Raw genomic sequence first — 18,867 nt, 5'->3', positions numbered from 1 at the left:
AAGGTAAGATAAACATATGTACTGTATTGTAGTTAGAGAAAAAAATTGTATTCATTATAAAATGTATTTTTAAGTTAATATTTTTGAGGGTGTGGAATAGATTAATTCAATTCCCTTTATTTCTTATTGGAAAAAGCGTTTTGACTTATGATACGCCTCTGGGAACGGATTACCATCGTAAATCGAGGCCCCACTGTATAGGCATCTTCAAATATTTTCACATTTTTTGCTTTATTGTCTTTTTCTCCATTTACATCAACAACCAATACCTGCCCAGGCTGCTTCCTGCCTTGATTGCACCTGAATCGAATCATACTGTACTCAAACCACTTGTACTTATATCAACTATGTCACGAAACTGGAAAAAAGATTCTTAATACAATAGCACTGAAACCATCCAAGATGAAATCTGTTTAGTAACAAGGCAGTACATTGTCAATGAACCAAAATCAAATTTTGTTTTAAATTATTTAGTGCAAATACATTAAAGAAAAATTAATAATGCTATACTGTACTTCAATGCCCATTATTGATGTGAAATCATATTTATTGACAATAGTGTACAAGAATGCAGTAGTTATAATATTTATTAATAATTTTGAGCAAACTATGGTCATGAGGCAGCAAGACCAAGCAAGGACAGTGTGACGGGGGAGTGCATGACTGAGCAAGGACAGTGTGACGGGGGAGTGCATGACTGAGCAAGGACAGTGTGATGAGTGCATTGATTCGAATAACTTTCCCACAATAGACGTTAAGCTAATTGACCAATAGTTTGACAAGTGATCTATCTCCTTTCTTGAAAATTAGTAACACTAAAATTCTCTTAGTTTCCCTGTTCATGTTTTTATTAAATTGCCAAAAAACTCATAACACAGTTTTTCTATTATGTTGCTGCATAACATAGTAGAAGTAAGAGTCCTTGATTGTTTCAAACGTAGGTTAGACATATACTGCATATATACAGTATATGAATGAGATTGGGTGGATATAAATAGGAGCTGCTTTATTGGGCCAATAGGCCTTCTGCAGTTAACTTCATTCTTATGTTCATATGCTAGAATAATCTGCATAAATTTGTTAAGTTTTGTGGTGAATACAATTTCCACAAAATGGGAGTGAGGAAATGAAGGAGAAAGCCAGGACAGCTTGTCAAGTGACTGACATCATTTAAAAGGGGCTGAGATCTTGCTCTTGATTCCAAGTGGTATTTCCAAGGCAATACAGGTATAGACATTTAGAGCTGGAGCCACAACCACAACAAGCCTAATAAGCTGCTGGCTGGCACACAACTGCTCTTAAAGCACATATCACAATCATCAACCAACAGATTGCCATTCACACCTAGTGAGTAGGTTCACACCTAGTGAACCTACTACCCTAGTTGAGCCTACAGGAATCAAGATCCAGTTCTACACCCTAGTTGAGCCTACAGGAATCAAGATCCAGTTCTACACCCTAGTTGAGCCTACAGGAATCAAGATCCAGTTCTACACCCCTGAATCACAGTTTCTACCTGGTGCATTCACACCTCTCAACACTTCAATACTCTCATATTTCCTCTTAAAAAGCTGTGAATGTTGGTTGTTTCCACCATCTCAGGCTCAAGTTCATTCTACTTATATGTAGTGAGTAGTGAGTGATAAACAAGCGAGTCCTTGCATTTTTTGACTCGTCTGTACTGTATTTCGATCTTCAGGATGTGATTCCTTATTGTCATCCTTCACTTTGATAAAACTCTCTATCCATTTTATCTATGCCATTTAGTATCTTGTATATTGTGATCATATCACCTGTCATCCTTCTTTTAAATGTATTTAGATTATCTTAGCCAGTCCTCCTAAATCATTTCATTTATCTCAGGTGCGAATTTCCATGCTATAGCTGGCTGCTTAGCTATATGTATTATGTTATGTATATATATACTGTATATATATACTGTATATACATATATATAACATAACATACACTGGGAATAGTATTCTAAAGGATTCTTTGATTATGTTCCTGGAAGTCATTTTTATGTTTGCTAGCTAGCACATGATGCTCATGTTATGGTTAATGTGTCGTTAGTGTTAAAGCTCACATTACACACACTCATAGACACCTTTCCACTTATCATTCCAGCATAAACTGTCATGTCCAACTGATTTCTTTTCCCTTCCAACTCTTACTATACAGTAGTTCATTATTTTACATTTTTCCAGCGGTCATTCTTGGTCAAGGCATAGTATCATGCAGTCTTTTTTTTTTAATCTTTTTTGCTTTCTCTTAAGTTTAACATTGTCATGTATGATCCTACCTGCTCTGGAAGGTCATTTACATAAATCAGGAACAGAAGTGGTCCAAGTACCAAATCGAACCTTGTGGAATCACGCTTCCTGCTTCTCTCCATCCTGATTCTTCCTTTCTCACTACAACTCTGTTTCCTATTTGTTAGATACTCTCTAATCCAGTCCAGTATCTTCCCAGTTAGCCCAGACAGCTTTTCCAACCTGTGAATCAGATTTTTGTGGAGGACAGTGTCAAAGGCAATGCAAGAAGATGTAGTCAACAAAGCAGAAAGTTTTAAAACGTATTCAAAACAACCAACACCATCTTTACCCTGATTCCCACTTTCATGGGGTGGGGAAAGCATTTGGCCAAAAAAAGATAAATATATTCAAAGTAACGGGCCAAAATCACTCATGCATACACTTCACCAATTTTTGAGAGAAAAAAAGGACAAGAGGACACAAATGGAAGTTGAAAAACAAATTATTTGAAGAAATGAAAGGAAATATGAAATCCTGTACGAGTGGTCAACAAGTGGAATGCATAAATGGAAAAAGTTGTGGAAGCCACCTCATCCACAACTTTAAGGCAAGATTCAACAAAGAATTCAAATGTCAAAATAATTAAACTATAACACAATAAGTACAACAGGGCTAGTAGGCGAGGCATAAAGAGCTAGACCTCGCTTCCCCAAAGTCACTGATAAGCAAGTGCTATCATCACCTACATGCTCAACATAACTGCTCCATCACAGCAACACTCACCCTCACCCCCTTATGAATTGCTGTACTGACTTTTGCACTCAACATATTTCATCTTTGTAAAGTGAGCATTTATGCAGAGAGTAAGTCACAATCACATGCCTAAAAGTCAGACACCCAACCCACGCACATGAAAAGAAAATGATAAAACACCATAACTTTTCTTTGCGAGCCTTTATAAACCTGCTCTTTAATATTCAACATCATGCGTGAATTGACTACTTGGTCCGTTTGAACTTGTAATTTAGGATACTAATATTTACACAAAGGTAGCAAGTGAGGAAAATATTCTTTCCTAGCAAAATGATTAACGGACATAAAACATGGTCAAAAACACACACACACATTATACGTATATTATCACTACCCTTTTCTCGGGTTGGGAAAGCACCAGACCAGAGAGGGAAGGGAGGGAATTATCAGGAGAAAGTGCCAAGCGATTACGACTATATAGTACTTGAAAGGGGGTCAGGATAAGGATTTGGGATGGGGGGAACAGGAATAGTGTCCCACCACTTGGACGGTCAGGTATTGAATACCGACCTGCATGAAGCAAGACCATTACTCTATAACACCATGAATAGAATTATTTAACATTCACTGATACAAGTAGAGTCAGTTCACACAGGATATTGGCAGTGCCAGGCTGTTGGCCCTTAGCATTTCAAAAGTTACATCTTCAGTGTGTGTTAATGTTCACATGTCTAGCAGAGGCCAGGTTGGGTCAAGTGACCTTGTCTCTCTGCTAAGCTGATAACTGCAGACTGGTGGCTGTGTTCTTTCCATCAAACAAGCCACTGTCTAGGTGTGGTAGGAAGATAGCCAGAGGCTATCTCCTGGTAGGGGGAGTTTAGCTCCTGGTTTCCCCTTAAATACCTGAATTATTGTATATTTGAAGGAGACAGAGAGGAGTCCTGCTACACTAGAAGTGTTCTAGCAGTAGCAGGCCTGGTCGAGGACCGGGCCACGGGGACTCAAAGCACTGAAATCATCGCAAGATAGGCCAGGTCTACACAGGCCTGTCCTCAGCCCGGTGGTGGGACTGACTGTCAGCCATATCACTCCACTCCTCTCTAACCATCTTATACTCTGGGACTCTGGTGAGTTGAATTGAAAGGTTGCTGTATTTGGTGTTTCACGAAGTTGTGTGATGTGAGATTTTCAGGGGAAGTCATATGTGGTTGCTCTTAATCTCTTGTGTGATGACTCAAAATCTGAATTAATGTTTATATTTGAAAATCAAATGAAATGGTTAAATTATGATATACATATGATTGAATCTTAATGAATATATAATAATAAATTAATAATCACTTAACTTACTTTTAAATTGTCTTTAATTCTGATCCCTAGATCTTGGATTCATGTCTATGATAATGGAAGCTAGAATAGATGGTGGGCAGCCCTTCCTTTCTTCTATCTACCCCTTTCTATCCACTTCTGTTTCTATCTACATCTTATCTACTTTACCTACTCTAACCCATTTTCCTCATTCTAAACCTTCCCTTTCTCCTGATGACTCTTCCTTCCTTTCCACCTTCCCCCTCTCACTCATCCCTTCCATCTCACTACAGCATTTTATTTTATTATTTTTCTTTCTCTATTTCTGATACATTACAGCTCTACTATCCAGCCCAGAGATAAATGCAAATAATTTAGCAATGAAGAGATATAAAACATATCACTTATCCATTTATTATATAATCCATAACATATAGTACAGTACTGAGTCAGTCAAGCAGACACTTTCACATTCCAGCTGTCTTCTATAGCTTTGTAACACCAGATACATATGCACCCTACTTTTAATTTCCTCTTTGCTACTTACCATTTTCACATGCTGTCATTAACACTCATTTATCCATCAATAATGGTAAAACGTTAATACCAAATTTAATATAGCTATATACAAGACCACACTTGGAACGCAAAACATCAGTTATAATACTGGCAATAATGCACTGCCTTGCCATCTGTGAAAAAGTAAGTGACCTTGACATAGCAGTTCATTAATATTTAAGAGAAGCACAAGTGGGGTAACAATAAAATAAACTCTTTTAAATCATCAAACATACCTTCGAAAGTAAGGATAAGATGATCATTCGGGCATTACAATTCCTTGTTTGCCCCCACACCTTGCCTGCTGTACTCTAGCATGCAGACACCACCTACAGGGAGACATTACATCACTGGCAAAAGTTCAGAGCACTGTGACAACAATCATCCCAGAACAAAGCAACCTTCAATACCAAGACAGGTTGAAAGCCACAGAAGTGGAAACTCTTCAAACAAAACTTTGATAGGATGGATTTAAGACATATTTCAAATGTTAAGTTTGATAATTCAAACCCTAAGCCCTTTTTCAATATGACTTGTGTGACACACAAACCAGTGAAAAACAGACAAGAAATGTTTTTCCCTTAAGATTTTATTTCATAAAATAATGGGACCTTTCACAAGCCATACACTTCCTGTCTCCATTAGATTCAGGAGCCATGAGGTACTGTACTAGTATTTTGAGTTCAAAGAGCAAGTCGGTTTTGTATTTAATGTGTGGACTGTAATTCAGTATTCTTCCTTGATTGCCCCTCCTAGTAACACTCCACATACAGTTTCCTTTTGCAAACACAGTGGTAAATGGGTGGAACAAGTTAAGTGAGAAGGTGGAGGAGGCCAAAACCGTCAGTAGTTACAAAGCGTTATACGATAAAGAGTACTGGGAAGATGGGACACCACGAGCATAGCTCTCATCCTGTAACTACACTTAGATAATTACACACACACACACCAATGTTATATAATGGAACTGAACCCTTTTGAAGGTTTTTAACATTTTTACTAGTATACATGCACCAATATTCGAGGGAAAATTTAAACCGTGAGCCATTTCCATAGAAAAGAGCATGGACCACATTGAGTGTAGAAGAATGTAACACACTACTCTAAGCAACATTTCCAAAGCTTCCCTAAGCTTTGGTACCAGACCCATCCAAGACCCTGATAGCTTGCTAGACCCCAAGATATTTTGAACACCAGAAGGAAAAGCATGATGGAGATTTCAGCATGACTAAATCAGAACCCAAACAAGAGGTTTTTGACCTGTGATCTTGAACTCTGACCATTTGAACTGTTATAGATAATATACTCCTTTCATTAGGTCAAATTATTAGAGTAAAATTTTGTCAGGCCTTTTTCTTTTAGAGTTCATAAGCTAAAGACAAACATGTGATCCTGAGCAATCACTGGATCAAATCTGGAGGTAAGGATAAGTTAAATTATCCTCAAGATGACACTGCTCCCTCACCTTAACCTCTAGCTGTTTAAGTTCAAGCTGTAAGCATCATTGTGACATCTGAAAACAGTTTTTCAGTGTAGCACACTGTACTGTACAATACTTCCTACAATGGGTAGGAACATGAAAATCAAGAACTGCTTACAATATTTTTTTTTTTACATAAAGTAAGATGAATTCTTTTAAATATTTTATGAAAAGATCACAATTAAGAGATATTTAAAAATAAATACAAACCTGTAATGCCATCAACTATTAAATCGGCAGAGGCATCATGTTTAAATTCTTTTACATCTTTTCCCTCATCTTCTTCCTTAAACACTCTTCCCGTGTCTACCATTGGTAGTTGTACGGGAAAAAGATCACCATTACCATCTCGTCCAATAACATCATCTGGGTCATCAATAAAGTCATCTCGCAATATTTCTTTCAATTTTTGGTCTTCATGTTCCTGTAATATGAAAGCTCAATTAATGCCCGAGACAATGTATGCAATTTTGTTCTCTCACCATGAACATTATGCAATTAAAATTTTAGAAGAAGCTTCACATGATAAAGGCCTCAAAGGAAAGTGTCATCAATCACAACTGTGAGAATATTATTTAATGACTGGATACCAGTTTTCTGGAGGGACTGAACAGTGGCTCCCTGTAGCCAGTTGAATTGAGATAGCTTTACACTTGTAAGTCTCATCAGCACTTGCTTTGCTTGCTTCACTGAGCATGTGGCTTTTCATGATCATTGAAAATCAAACTTTATTACCAATATGTCAAATTCTTCAATAAGCACAAGGCTTTTTGCTAGTCATTTACCTGCCAATCTGATATGCAATATCAAGCTGTCTTGTTTCCACTATCGTCTGTGTTATCTCAGCCATAAATGTGACCTGCAGTCACCTTCTCCAGAAAGATACTACTGAAAATTGGTAATTAATAACCATCGTAGCAGATGGTATTTTTTCTTTTCCATAAATAGAGTACAGTTACCAGCATAGGCCTCTGGTACACCTCAGAAATGAGGTGTACCAGATCATTGAAGTTGATGTGCCACAACAAAGATGTTCCACATATACTTTCCCTGAGTTATGCTGGCACCAAATGAGTGGCTCTGAAATTCAGCCACAATGAAGATTACTCTTACAATTCATTCTAAAAGGAAGTCCTTTATAAGTTGTACAGTGGAGAACATCTATTGTTTGAATCTTTGCTAGTAATCCAGAGTGCCATACCTGATCAAAGGCACCTGCAATGTCTAGTGCAACAACACAGCTGATCTTGAACTCATCCAGTGATTGATGCCACTTAGTGAAGAGATTTAACAAGGGATCAGCAACAAAACAACTTTCTAAAACCATACTGTTGACCAAATGGTAGCCAATGATGGTAAATGTTATTTACCAAGAGAATAATGTATCAAGAACTTTATCAATAATCAAAAGCAGTGACACTGGTCTCTAGTTACTAACCCCTGAAAGACTTCTTTTTGTGTACTGGAACTACATCTGCCTTCTTACATAGGAAGAGAATAATTCCTTGAGATAAGAGAAGTTAGTAGAGGCTTGTGAGAAGTGGAACCACACAACTATGTAGAAGTCAAGGGCTGACCTGATTCGGCCTCACTGCCTTGCCTATGTCAAGTATTTTAAGGAGATGGTGATCGTCAAACTCTTGAATGAACACTTCAGACAATTCTGTTCCAGATACTGAACAAAGATCTGGAGGATCAGGGACTTACATCTTGGCAGCAAAATGATTTTCCTGATTGCTGGTAGCACCAGACTCGCCTTCCCCTCTCTCATCCTCCCTCTCTATGTAAACCCCTATTGTGTCTGGAAGGGAACTCCCTGCTTCCTACACCCCAGCCATGGTGAGTGGAGCGGGCTGGAGGTTGGGGTGGGCCACATGTTGAATTGTTAACTCACCAAATCTCTCACACCCTCCACCAGCCAACACACAACTGTTACAGCTAATTACAGCCAAAGTATTACAGAATTATTAGTGTGTGTAATTTTTACAATATTATATATACAGTGGAACCCCCGGGTTACGAGCGACCCTGTTTATGAGGTTTTTGGGTTACGAGCCCGATTTGTTCGGAAAATTTGCATCGGGATACGAGCATTGCATCAGGCAACGAGTTTGTCAATACGCATATGGGCCGACCTAGCACGTGGTGGCATGGCAATCGCCCCTCAGTTTACTAGTGCCTCGCGCCCAGTGACTATCCCGCCTGAATTCTTCACATGGATCTTCTTGAGGTTATCTTGAGATGATTTCGGGGCTTTAGTGTCCCCACGGCCCGGTCCTCGACCAGGCCTCCACCCCTAGGAAGCAGCCCGTGATAGCTGACTAACACCCAGGTACCTATTTTACTGCTAGGTAACAGGGGCATAGGGTGAAAGAAACTCTGCCCATTGTTTCTCGCCGGCGCCTGGGATCGAACCCAGGACCACAGGATCACAAGTCCAGCGTGCTGTCCGCTCGGCCGACCGGCTCCCTATTTACAGTTTTGTATTTACAGTGTTTTGTATTTACAGTGTTTTGTCGGATATTTGGCCATTTGAGCATAAAAGTTGTTATATATCTCACAATGGGTCCCAAGAAAACCAGTGGTAAGGTTCAAGGCAAGATATCGCATGTGAGGATGACAATAGAGGAAAAACAAGAGATCATTCGGAAGCATGAAAATGGTACTCATGTTGTTGAACTTTGTAGGCAGTACAATAAATCCACGTCAATGATATGCACTATACTTGCCAAGAAAAAGGACATTATAAGGGCTAAAGTGGCAAAAGGCGTATCAACAATCACGAAACAAAGACCACAAATACTTGAGGATTTGGAAAAGTTGTTATTACTGTAATTTGGATACACAACAAGGAGTTAGTGGGTGATAGTGTTTCAGAAGCCATAATTTGTGTGAAAGCCAGGGTAGTGCCCGAAGACCTTATAATGAAAAGCCCTGGAATGAGTGCAGATGCAATAGCAGGCAAGCAGGGGGATGGTTTGACAAATTTAAAAAAATGGAGTGGTATTCATAGTGTTGTGAGGCATGGGGAGGCTGCCAGCTCAAGACAAACCTGCGGCTGAAAGATTTATTGAAGAATTTAAAGAGTTTGTAGAGGCTGAGGGATACCTACCACAACAAGTGTTTAATTGTGATGCAGGTGATGAGTCACAATAACGTGGCTGAAGTATGTTGACCAGGCCACACATTAGAAGGTGAAGGGACGGCGACGTTTCAGTCCGTCCTGGACCATTCTCAAGTCAATTGTGATGAGGGAAGGAGATGAAGGCAATAAATAGGCAAGAGAGAGGTGAGGAGCAAGGCAAAAGGTATGAAAGGTAAGGTGTAGTAGAGGGGATAGTAGTAGGAATAAGAACTGCAGAAGGCCCACTGGCCCATACGAGGCAGCTCCTATTTATAACCACCGAATGAGAAGGGGATAGTAGTAGGAATAAGAAGAGGATAGCAAGGAAATGTAAGAGAAAACAATGGACAGAAAAAATAGAAAAAAGTTAAGATAAATGGAAGGGTAAGCTTATGTTAGGTCACGTTTGTTAGAAAAATTGTCCTGTCTCCTTAATTGTGATGAGAGAGGACTGTTCTGGAAAAGATTGCCTAAGAGGACATACATTACCAAGGAGGAAAAAATCATTGCCCGGACACAAGCCTATGAAAGATAGGTTTACGCTTTTGCTGTGGAAATGCAAGTGGCGATTTGAAAATTAAACCCTTGCTTGTGTATCATTCAGAAAATCCAAGGGTTTTCAAAAAGTATGGTGTGCAGAAAAAACAAATGTGTGTGATGTGAAGGGCTAATAATTAGGCATGGGTGACTAGGATTTTATTTACGGAGTGGGTGAATGATGTGGTGTGACCTGCCATACAAAAATATCTGCAGGGGAAAAATTTGCTACTCAAGGCCCTGCTTCTCCTCGACAATGCTCCTGCTCATCCTCCAGACTTGCAAGATGGATTGTTAAACAGATACAGCAATTTTCTCACAATAAAGTTCCTTCCTCCTAACACCACTCCTCTAATTCAGCCTATGGACCAGAAAATCATAGCGAATTTTAAGAAACTTTATGAAAGGGCACTTTTCTGAAAATGTTTTGTAGTAACTGAAGCCACAAACCTCACCCTCAAAGAGTTCTGGAAACACAATTTTAACATTTGTAGTGCTTTAAAACTCATTGACAAAGCATGGCAAGAAGTGACTCAAAGAACCCTGATCTCAGACTGGAGAAAATTGTGGCCTGAATGTGTGCCAAAACTAGACTTTGAGGGATTTGAGCCTGTAAATGATGTACCTATTGTTGAGGAAATTGTTACTCTGGGCCGGAACATGGGCTTGGAATTGGATGGTGCTGATGTGGAGGAGTTGGTGGAAGAACACAACGAAGAACTGACCACCGAAAAACTCAAAGCCCTTCAAAAGGAGCAGCAAGAAGAGGCAGCTGAGGATATTTCTCCAGTGGAGGAGGATGAGGCAGAAGAGGATGACCCTTCTGCAACCATTAGGAAGTGGTGTCAGATGTGGGAAGAAATGCAAACTTATATTGAAACAACTCACCCAGAGAAAGCTGTAATAGGCCGTTGCATTAGTTTTTTCAATGACAATGTGATGCCTCACTACAGACAAATGTTGCGAAGAAGGGAAAAAAATCTTCAATGGATCGTTTTGTTGTGAGAAATTCAAGCAGTAAGCCACAACCAGGACCAAGTGGTATGCAGGCAAAATGTGCCAGTGTGTGCACACCAGAAAAATCTTTACTGCCTGATGTTATAATGGAAGGGGGACTCCCCTTCCAAACAGTAAACCTCTCCTCACCATCTTCCATACGCCAAAAGCAGTCATCAGCAAGGGGTAAGTAACAGCATGAACATACTTTTGCAGTGTAGATTTGGATGAATTAGGTATAAAATTTAGTTAGAAGTGAGGTTTTTGGGTAGTCAGGAATGGATTAATTCCTTTCCTATTATTTCTTATAGGAAAATTAGCTTTGGTTTACAAGTTTTCGGGTTACGAGCCATCTCCAGGAACGGATTATACACACATATATGTATGTTGTTAAATCGTTAAATATAACTGAAAAGGTAAGATAAATAATTCTAACATAAATTTTCTCAATATTTCTTATGTTTCTTTTCACTGTCGATGGTAATTCAAAAATCAATTCTCCAAAATTTATTTTTATTTCTAGTCTGACACGACGCCTGAACACGTTTCGTAATAACTTATTACATTTTCAAAGACTTTAGTTTACACACACAACTGTAACCTGTAAACACACATCCATACTTCCATGGTTGTTCAACATACTCCCAGTGAGTATAAGAAATATTGCTGGAACAACCGTGGACATTTTCAAGAGAAAACTACATAGTTTTCTTCAAGAATTGCCAGACCAACCGGGCTGTGGTGGATATGTAGGCCTGCCGGCCACTCCAAGCAACAGCCTGTTGGACCAAGTTCTCAAGTCAAGCCTGGCCTCAGGCCAAGCTTAGTGAGAAGAGGAGCTCCCAGAACCCATCAAGCAGGTACCACCTTGGGACTCTCTGGTCTTTCTGTCTATTTTGTGTGGTAGTATTTATTAAAGAGTTTCTGGAACTACTGTATGGTAAAGATTTCAATTCATATACTGAACTGTAAATGTTTTCTTGTTCATTCATATACTCAATACAACATTACAGTACACAAAACATGAGTAAATCCTGATTAAATGTCATCCTAAATCCTTATGGACTACCGTATTAAAATATATATTACATTACCGTGTCAATATTGTTGACTGTGTCCAGATTAAGAACAGGTTTATGTATGAAGCCAGGTTCTCCAGCTTTTCCAGTACCACCACCACCACCTGCACCACCTCCTCCAACACCATATCCTCCCACTGCTCCTCGCTTTTGGGGAGCAGCAGCAATCCCTGAAATAAGGTGTTATATCAACCTTTAATTTTTTTTTATATAAATAAGTATATGTAAGTACTGTACCAGTAAATAAATAAATATATATACAGTATTTTTTATATGCCAATCAAAATGCTGTCTTAAAACACATTTGCTGCCAAAGGCAAGACAAAATTTTGGAAAGGACAAGAATTTAAGAATCTGGTTAAAGACCACAACAGCTCAGGAGTAGCACGAGAAGAAAAAACACCCGAGCTAACTTATTAATTTAATAACTGACAATTAATTTGTTTGTATAAAGAAGGGAGATGGGCTTAGCAAAAGCTAAATGGTAGGAGAACAGTATATGGCATGAGACAGTGATGGTAGAACTAAGTCGAGAGATATGACAACAGGAATTGAAACCCAAGAAACCTAACGAAGGGCAAAAAAATGACTGATTGCCTCTAAGTCACCTGTTACTACAGATGAGATGAATGTTGCAAATGAGACACTGTCATATCTTCCACCTGCCTCTTTTACAAAAGACTACAGCTAATTTAAAAAAAAGGCCTAAATTTCAACATTAAAACAGTTTGATATATGCTATACCTTCACCAAATAGAGAGCCTGTAGTTTGAATATACTCTCTTCCACGCCCTCGTCCTCTACCCCCTTCTTTTTTATCCCGTTCACGATTACGTTTTGGTGCCTTATCCGAGCGAGAATCTCTGAAATAGATTTTTCCAGAATACTGTACTGTACTGTATAAATTAAAACATCTAAACCCTAAATACATTAGCATCATGATATACAGTACAGTATTGTTAATAAAGTTAAATTTCATTACAGACATGTTCACTTGTTAGTTGTCTATCATATTATAGGTTGAAATTAAAATTTCGCTAAGTGAAATTAACCAAAGTGGGCATGGGAAATGCGTCCTGGAGACATCTCTGGTTGCAACCAAACGCTTACTGCAATGAATTGGGGTTGGGCCCAATTCGTTGAATCAATGTTGAGCTAGGCTTTGGGCTGAGATCTAAGGAGATAATAACTGAAGGAATATCATGAAGAAATATTTAATTTTAGGAACTGGCACTTTTTGATCTTGCAACCTTAAACAGAATGTATAAAGCTACCTTTGGTAAGGTTAATGAAAAAAACAATTTGGATGAAAAGTGTTAAAATAAGTAATAAAAATTACCTGATTCAAGTTTTGTTGTTGGGCTTAATTGAACAAATGTACATGAGCTGAAACTTGTTATCAATTGATTTTCTTGAGAATGGATCAATTTTGATGCTTCATACCCACAATATCTGATTTACTATTATAAACCATGAGAAATCATAAGGTAACTAAACAACCCTGCAATAACATCCCCGGCCCGGAGGGCACAAGGGCGTAAGCAGGGTCAAAAAGAGCCCAAGCGTGCCATGTGGACTCCCTCCCCCCCAACAAAGACCCCAGGGTGGAGCCCTAATCCCGCCCTCTACCCCTGAAGAAAAGGCGGAGTCCAAGGGAAAGGCCTCGAAGAAGGAAGTCTGCTGGATTGACACACAAGCCTTGGCAGGAAAATTGGGCTCAACCACCTTTGTGCCCGCATTGGAGGCAGCAGCCCCCGAAGCCACCTGAACCTCATCCCGTGCTAAATGCCCCCCCCCCCCCCCCGACTCTGAAACCCTCAGACGTTTGGGAGCCAAAAGCAAGGAGAGGGGAGCAGGGCGAACCATGCCCACCTGGGAAGGAAGAGGGGAGCAGGGCGATCCATGCCCACCTGGGAAGGAAGAGGGGAGCACGGACAGAACCAAGGTCGAAGTGATCATTGCCCCAAAATGTGAGTCCCTAAATCCTAAGCAGGACAGCTCCAGGGCCTCCAACTGAGCAACCAACCTGGCTTATTACAAGAGTGAGAATCGAGCATGCAACACAACCATCACCTGATACCCGAGATCATCAGATAAAGGATGAAAAAATTTAAATATGAGCAGGGAACAAGTCCCGCAAGACTCTGGGTTGTGGGTGTCACTGACCCAACAAGGCAGCATGGTGGAGGCAATATGAATAATCATCACCCAGAGGGTCAATGAATGAAGCAACGAACAACCTGAAACAAATGCTAGTTTGCTTTCTTTCTTGGGGGAGTTTCTTTGCTCTTTTTGGACGTAGGTAGCAATTTTCACCAGACTATCGCTTGTTTTTTTCCGCCTATCTTTCTGAGTGTTTTATGCCCTGGTCAATGGCATAACATGACATACAGTATTTTAAATGTATATTGCTCATAGGTAATTGCTCCCTGCGCCTCTCTGAGGGGACTAGGTTCTGGTTTGTGGTTTCCGGTAGGCAAAGGACTCCTGTGACTGATGACCCCCAAACTAATAAATCACTATCAGTTTGGATAGCTTTGGAGAGCCGACGGGACTTCCCACAGAAAAATTTAAGAATTCTGAAATCCATGAGACACAGTGGGATAATCACAAACATTGCATTTTCTTTTAAAGAAAAATACAATCTCAATCAAATTTACTCACATGATTTCAGTTTTCCCTCTCCTAACAGGAATATTTGGAGAAAATGTTTTCCGAGTTCTGGACATGAGGGATGGCTTCACAGGAGTTGCAGAGGATGAAGCTGACAGTGTCAAGTCACGTGGTCCTCGAAAAGAAGGTAGGCGAGCAGATATGTTACTGCTTGAGCCAGATGCTGTGCTAGAACCAATAACATTCATCCCACTACCTTTGGTCATACCTTGACCTTTTAAAAAAGGATTTCTCACATCCCCATTCTGCTCTGCCATCTGCCAAGAAAACAAGGAATATTAACTAATGTCTGGATACAAACCAAGGCATTTTAATAAGTGAATGGAATGGCATAATTCATAGTTGACAATTCCTAACATAGAATGATAAAATGGATTGCCTATTGCTGGAGAAATAAGGAAAAGATGAGATGGGGAGGGGTGGGAGGGAAAGAAAACAATATATTTCTGTTCATTTGCAAAAGATGAAATCTGTATTGTGAAATATGACATTAAAAGGCTCTTACCTAACTTGACAATGAACATCATGGAATTGGCATGAGGGCATGGAGAGATCACCCAGTAAGGCCATACCTAAATTCATTTGCTTGTAAATGCAGTATAATAAGATCATATTTGAGGTCATATTTGATTCTGTATGATACAATTATGTAATACAAGCATACCTCATTTAGATACTGTACCCCATACAGTGCTGATTTGTTATACAATGTCAGTACTGTATTGCAATAATGTTTGATTTCAAATTCTTTTCTGGGAGTAAGGGAATAAAATCATTACGATACGGGGGGGGGGGGGGGGCTCCGAGTTATAAACCTCTGGACTTTCCTCAATATATAGTGTAACCTTCGATTAATGATGTTTTGATTTACATTCAATAGACATTATGACCATATTTTGTTTTAAAAAACTTTACCCTCAAAGTGCAGTTATTGTCATGTTGATTCATGGGAGTAACGCAGTTAACATATGTTGATTCAAACTACAGTATAGATATAATACCTCTATATAGATGTAGTGTTTATCTTGGCGCATGAAAATAATGCTGCAGTCACTTCATGACTGCTTACTATTCAAATGTGGTTATCAGCAAAAATGTTACTATGCCCATGTGGTACCCATCATGGTATAAAATTTCATTACAATTATATGGAAAATATATACAAGATTTCTTACATGCTTGTAAAGCCACTAACATGTGCAGCATTTTGGGCAGGTCCTTAATCTTTATTTTTCCAGGCATACAAGCTACCAAATCATTTAACAACCAGATATCTTTGCCAGATAACGCTTTGCGTAATATGCCCGAAACGCTTTGCGTAATAGTGGCTTTAGGCATTGTATGTACTAGCTCTACCTATAAGTCAACCAATCTTGGTAAAAATTTCTTGTATGTATGTACCTTACCTAAATAAACATTTATTTATTTATTTATTTATTTATATCCATTCACTGCTGGGTGCACAGAGGCATACAGTTAAGGATTAGTGCCTAGTCAATCCTCCCTGGCCAGGATATGAACCCAGGTCAAACTGCTGGTGAAGCGCATGGCAAGTGTGTTTTATATATGGCCTTCTACATGAGGCCAACAGTAATGGAAACCCACACAAAGGACTACCATGATGGTGACTTATGGATCTCAAAGTATACAATCTTTTCAGAAGTGACAGGAAACAGGCTACGATCGTGGGATCGGATGCGCACCGGGAGCCAGTCGGCCGAGCGGAATGCACACTGGACTTGTGATCCTGTGGTCCCGGGTTCAATCCCGGGCGCCAGCGAGAAACAATGGGCAGAGTTTCTTTCACCCTATGCCCCTGTTACCTAGCAGTAAAATAGGTACCTGGGTGTTAGTCAACCGTCACGGGCTGCATCCTGTGGGTGGAGGCCTGGTCGAGGACCGGGCCGCAGGGACACTAAAGCCACGAAATTACCTCAAGATAACCTCAAGGCTGCCCGATACCGGGAAATAGCATAGGGATGGAGTTATCTTGAGATGATTTCAGGGCTTTTTAGTGTCCCTGCGGCCCAGTCCTCGACCAGGCCTCCAACCCCAGGAAGCGGCCCGTGACAGCTGACTAACACCAAAGTACCTATTTTACTGCTAGGTAACAGGAGCATAGGGTGAAAGAAACTCTGCCCATTGTTTCTCGCTGGCGCCTGGGATCGAACCTAGGACCACAGGTTCACAAGTCCAGCGTGCTGTCCGCTCGGCCGACTGGGTCCCTAAACCGGGTCCCTACAGTCTTTTCAGGCCACAGACCTACAATCTCCTCAGGCAACATACTTTACAGTCTCTTCTGGCCACGGACATGACGGGTGAAGTGGAATATATGGCGAAGGATGTTTGGCCTGAGAGGGTTGACCAAGTGCCAATCCTTAACTGAAGTCTCTGTTCACCCAGCAGTGAATGGGTACCCGTTTGTTAAACTATTTGGTGGGTCATATTCTGGGGGAAATATTAGGATTAAGGACCTGGCCAAAACGCTATGTGTGCTAGTGGTTTTACAAGAATGTATGAACTCTTGTATATATATATAAAATATAAAAACATATAACAAGGCTAGTACGTAAGTAGCACTGTGCTACAGGACAGACCTTGTGTAGCGAGTTGGGGTCAACAGGGGGACAATAGGGGCCAGTAGTCAGCCGGGGCCAGCAGTTAACCGGAACCAGCAAGGTCAGCTGTAGGGGGTAGAGCCAGCAGGAGCCAGCAGGGGCCGGCGAGGGCCAGCAGGTGGAGCAGGGACCCCGGTCGACCAGGCGAGTGTTTATGTCTCAGACCCTGTTGGAATATAACCAGTCTGTCAATCGGGTCAACCCAAGTGTTGCGTTTCCAAAAGGGTTGCCCATGTTGGAATCGGTGAACGCCCTAGTAATATTGTTGAAAACATCTTAATAACTTATTAAACCAAAGGTCTTTTTATGTCAGAAGAACGGCAGAAATTGGATCTATATATGAAAACTCTTTCAGGACAAAATTTAAAGTAAAACTAAAGATATTTGTAGTTGTATAAAAGTTGCATTTTTCATCGGTCGTAGAGCTGGAAATCCGCAATATTCATCTCAGAACAATGCTTATTTCACGCAGAATCGTTAATAAACGTAAGAGTTTTATACGTCTCAAGAAAAATAGAAACATAATCTTCATTTTAAATGCCTTACCATGGGCATATTTGTATTTAAATAACGTGTATTTTTATAATCGGCGAGCTCCGATCCCGCACAGATCGAGCAACGGAGTAACTCTCTCTCAGAACAATGCTTATTTCACGTAAATTCGTTAATAAACACAAATGTTTTACATGTCTGATGCAAGATAGAAATATAAGTTTCATTTTAACTACTTTACCATAGAAATATATAAAGTTCTAATGAAGATACATGTGTTTTAATAATCGCCGAGTTCCGACCCCGCACAAACGGGTCCGTCTAATTACCACAAGCTACCACAAGCTACACAAGCTTCAGAAAGCTTCCTGGCAATACGTTAGTAATGAATAAATATGATATGTTAAGTTCTGCACTCCATGACCGACAAGCTACTGAATGCCACTATAAAAACGTATGTATCTTCACTTGAGCTTTATTTATGTCTATGGTAAAGTATTTAAAATGAAGCTTATATTTCTATCTTTCTTAAGACATAAAACATATGTGTTTATTAACGAATTTATGTGAAATAAGCATTGTTCTGAGAGAGTTTCTCTGTCGATCAGTTTGTGCGGGGTCGGAACTCGGCGATTATTAAAACACATGTATCTTCATTAGAACTTTATATATTTCTATGGTAAAGTAGTTAAAATGAAGCTTATATTTCTATCTTGCATCAGACATGTAAAACATTTGTGTTTATTAACGAATTTACGTGAAATAAGCATTGTTCTGAGAGAGAGTTACTCCGTTGCTCGATCTGTGCGGGATCGGAGCTCGCCGATTATAAAAATACACGTATCTTCGCTTTAAATACAAATATGCCCATGGTAAGGCATTTAAAATGAAGATTATGTTTCTATCTTTCTTGAGACGTATAAAACTCTTACGTTTATTAACGATTCTGCGTGAAATAAGCATTGTTCTGAGATGAATATTGCGGATTTCCAGC

At 39.8% G+C, this 18,867-nt stretch overlaps 1 protein-coding gene across 2 annotated transcripts in view; it reads right to left on the bottom strand.

Moving 5' to 3' along the window:
• Positions 1 to 18,130, bottom strand: part of Polr3D (RNA polymerase III subunit C53) — a 34,846-nt gene extending 16,716 nt beyond the window's left edge. Inside the window, exons 1-6 of one of the 2 annotated variants that reach the window (XM_069300125.1) lie at positions 18,115 to 18,130; positions 17,361 to 17,547; positions 14,755 to 15,020; positions 12,835 to 12,953; positions 12,106 to 12,260; positions 6,565 to 6,778 (exon numbers count right to left, since the gene is read on the bottom strand). In XM_069300125.1, coding sequence (XP_069156226.1) covers positions 6,565 to 6,778; positions 12,106 to 12,260; positions 12,835 to 12,953; positions 14,755 to 15,020 — 754 coding nt within the window. In that variant the 5' untranslated portion in view covers positions 17,361 to 17,547; positions 18,115 to 18,130. Of the gene's footprint in view, positions 1 to 6,564; positions 6,779 to 12,105; positions 12,261 to 12,834; positions 12,954 to 14,754; positions 15,021 to 17,360; positions 17,606 to 18,114 lie in introns of those variants that run through there. The other variant, XM_045738805.2, reaches the window with a different exon arrangement.
• Between the last annotated feature and the right edge of the window lie 737 nt (positions 18,131 to 18,867).

The sequence above is a fragment of the Procambarus clarkii genome, chromosome 43, assembly GCF_040958095.1.
Source record: "Procambarus clarkii isolate CNS0578487 chromosome 43, FALCON_Pclarkii_2.0, whole genome shotgun sequence".
In the NCBI taxonomy this organism is placed as follows: Eukaryota; Metazoa; Arthropoda; class Malacostraca; order Decapoda; family Cambaridae; genus Procambarus; species Procambarus clarkii.
Note: the sequence above shows the minus strand (reverse complement) of the source record. Positions and strands in the feature narration are given on the sequence as shown.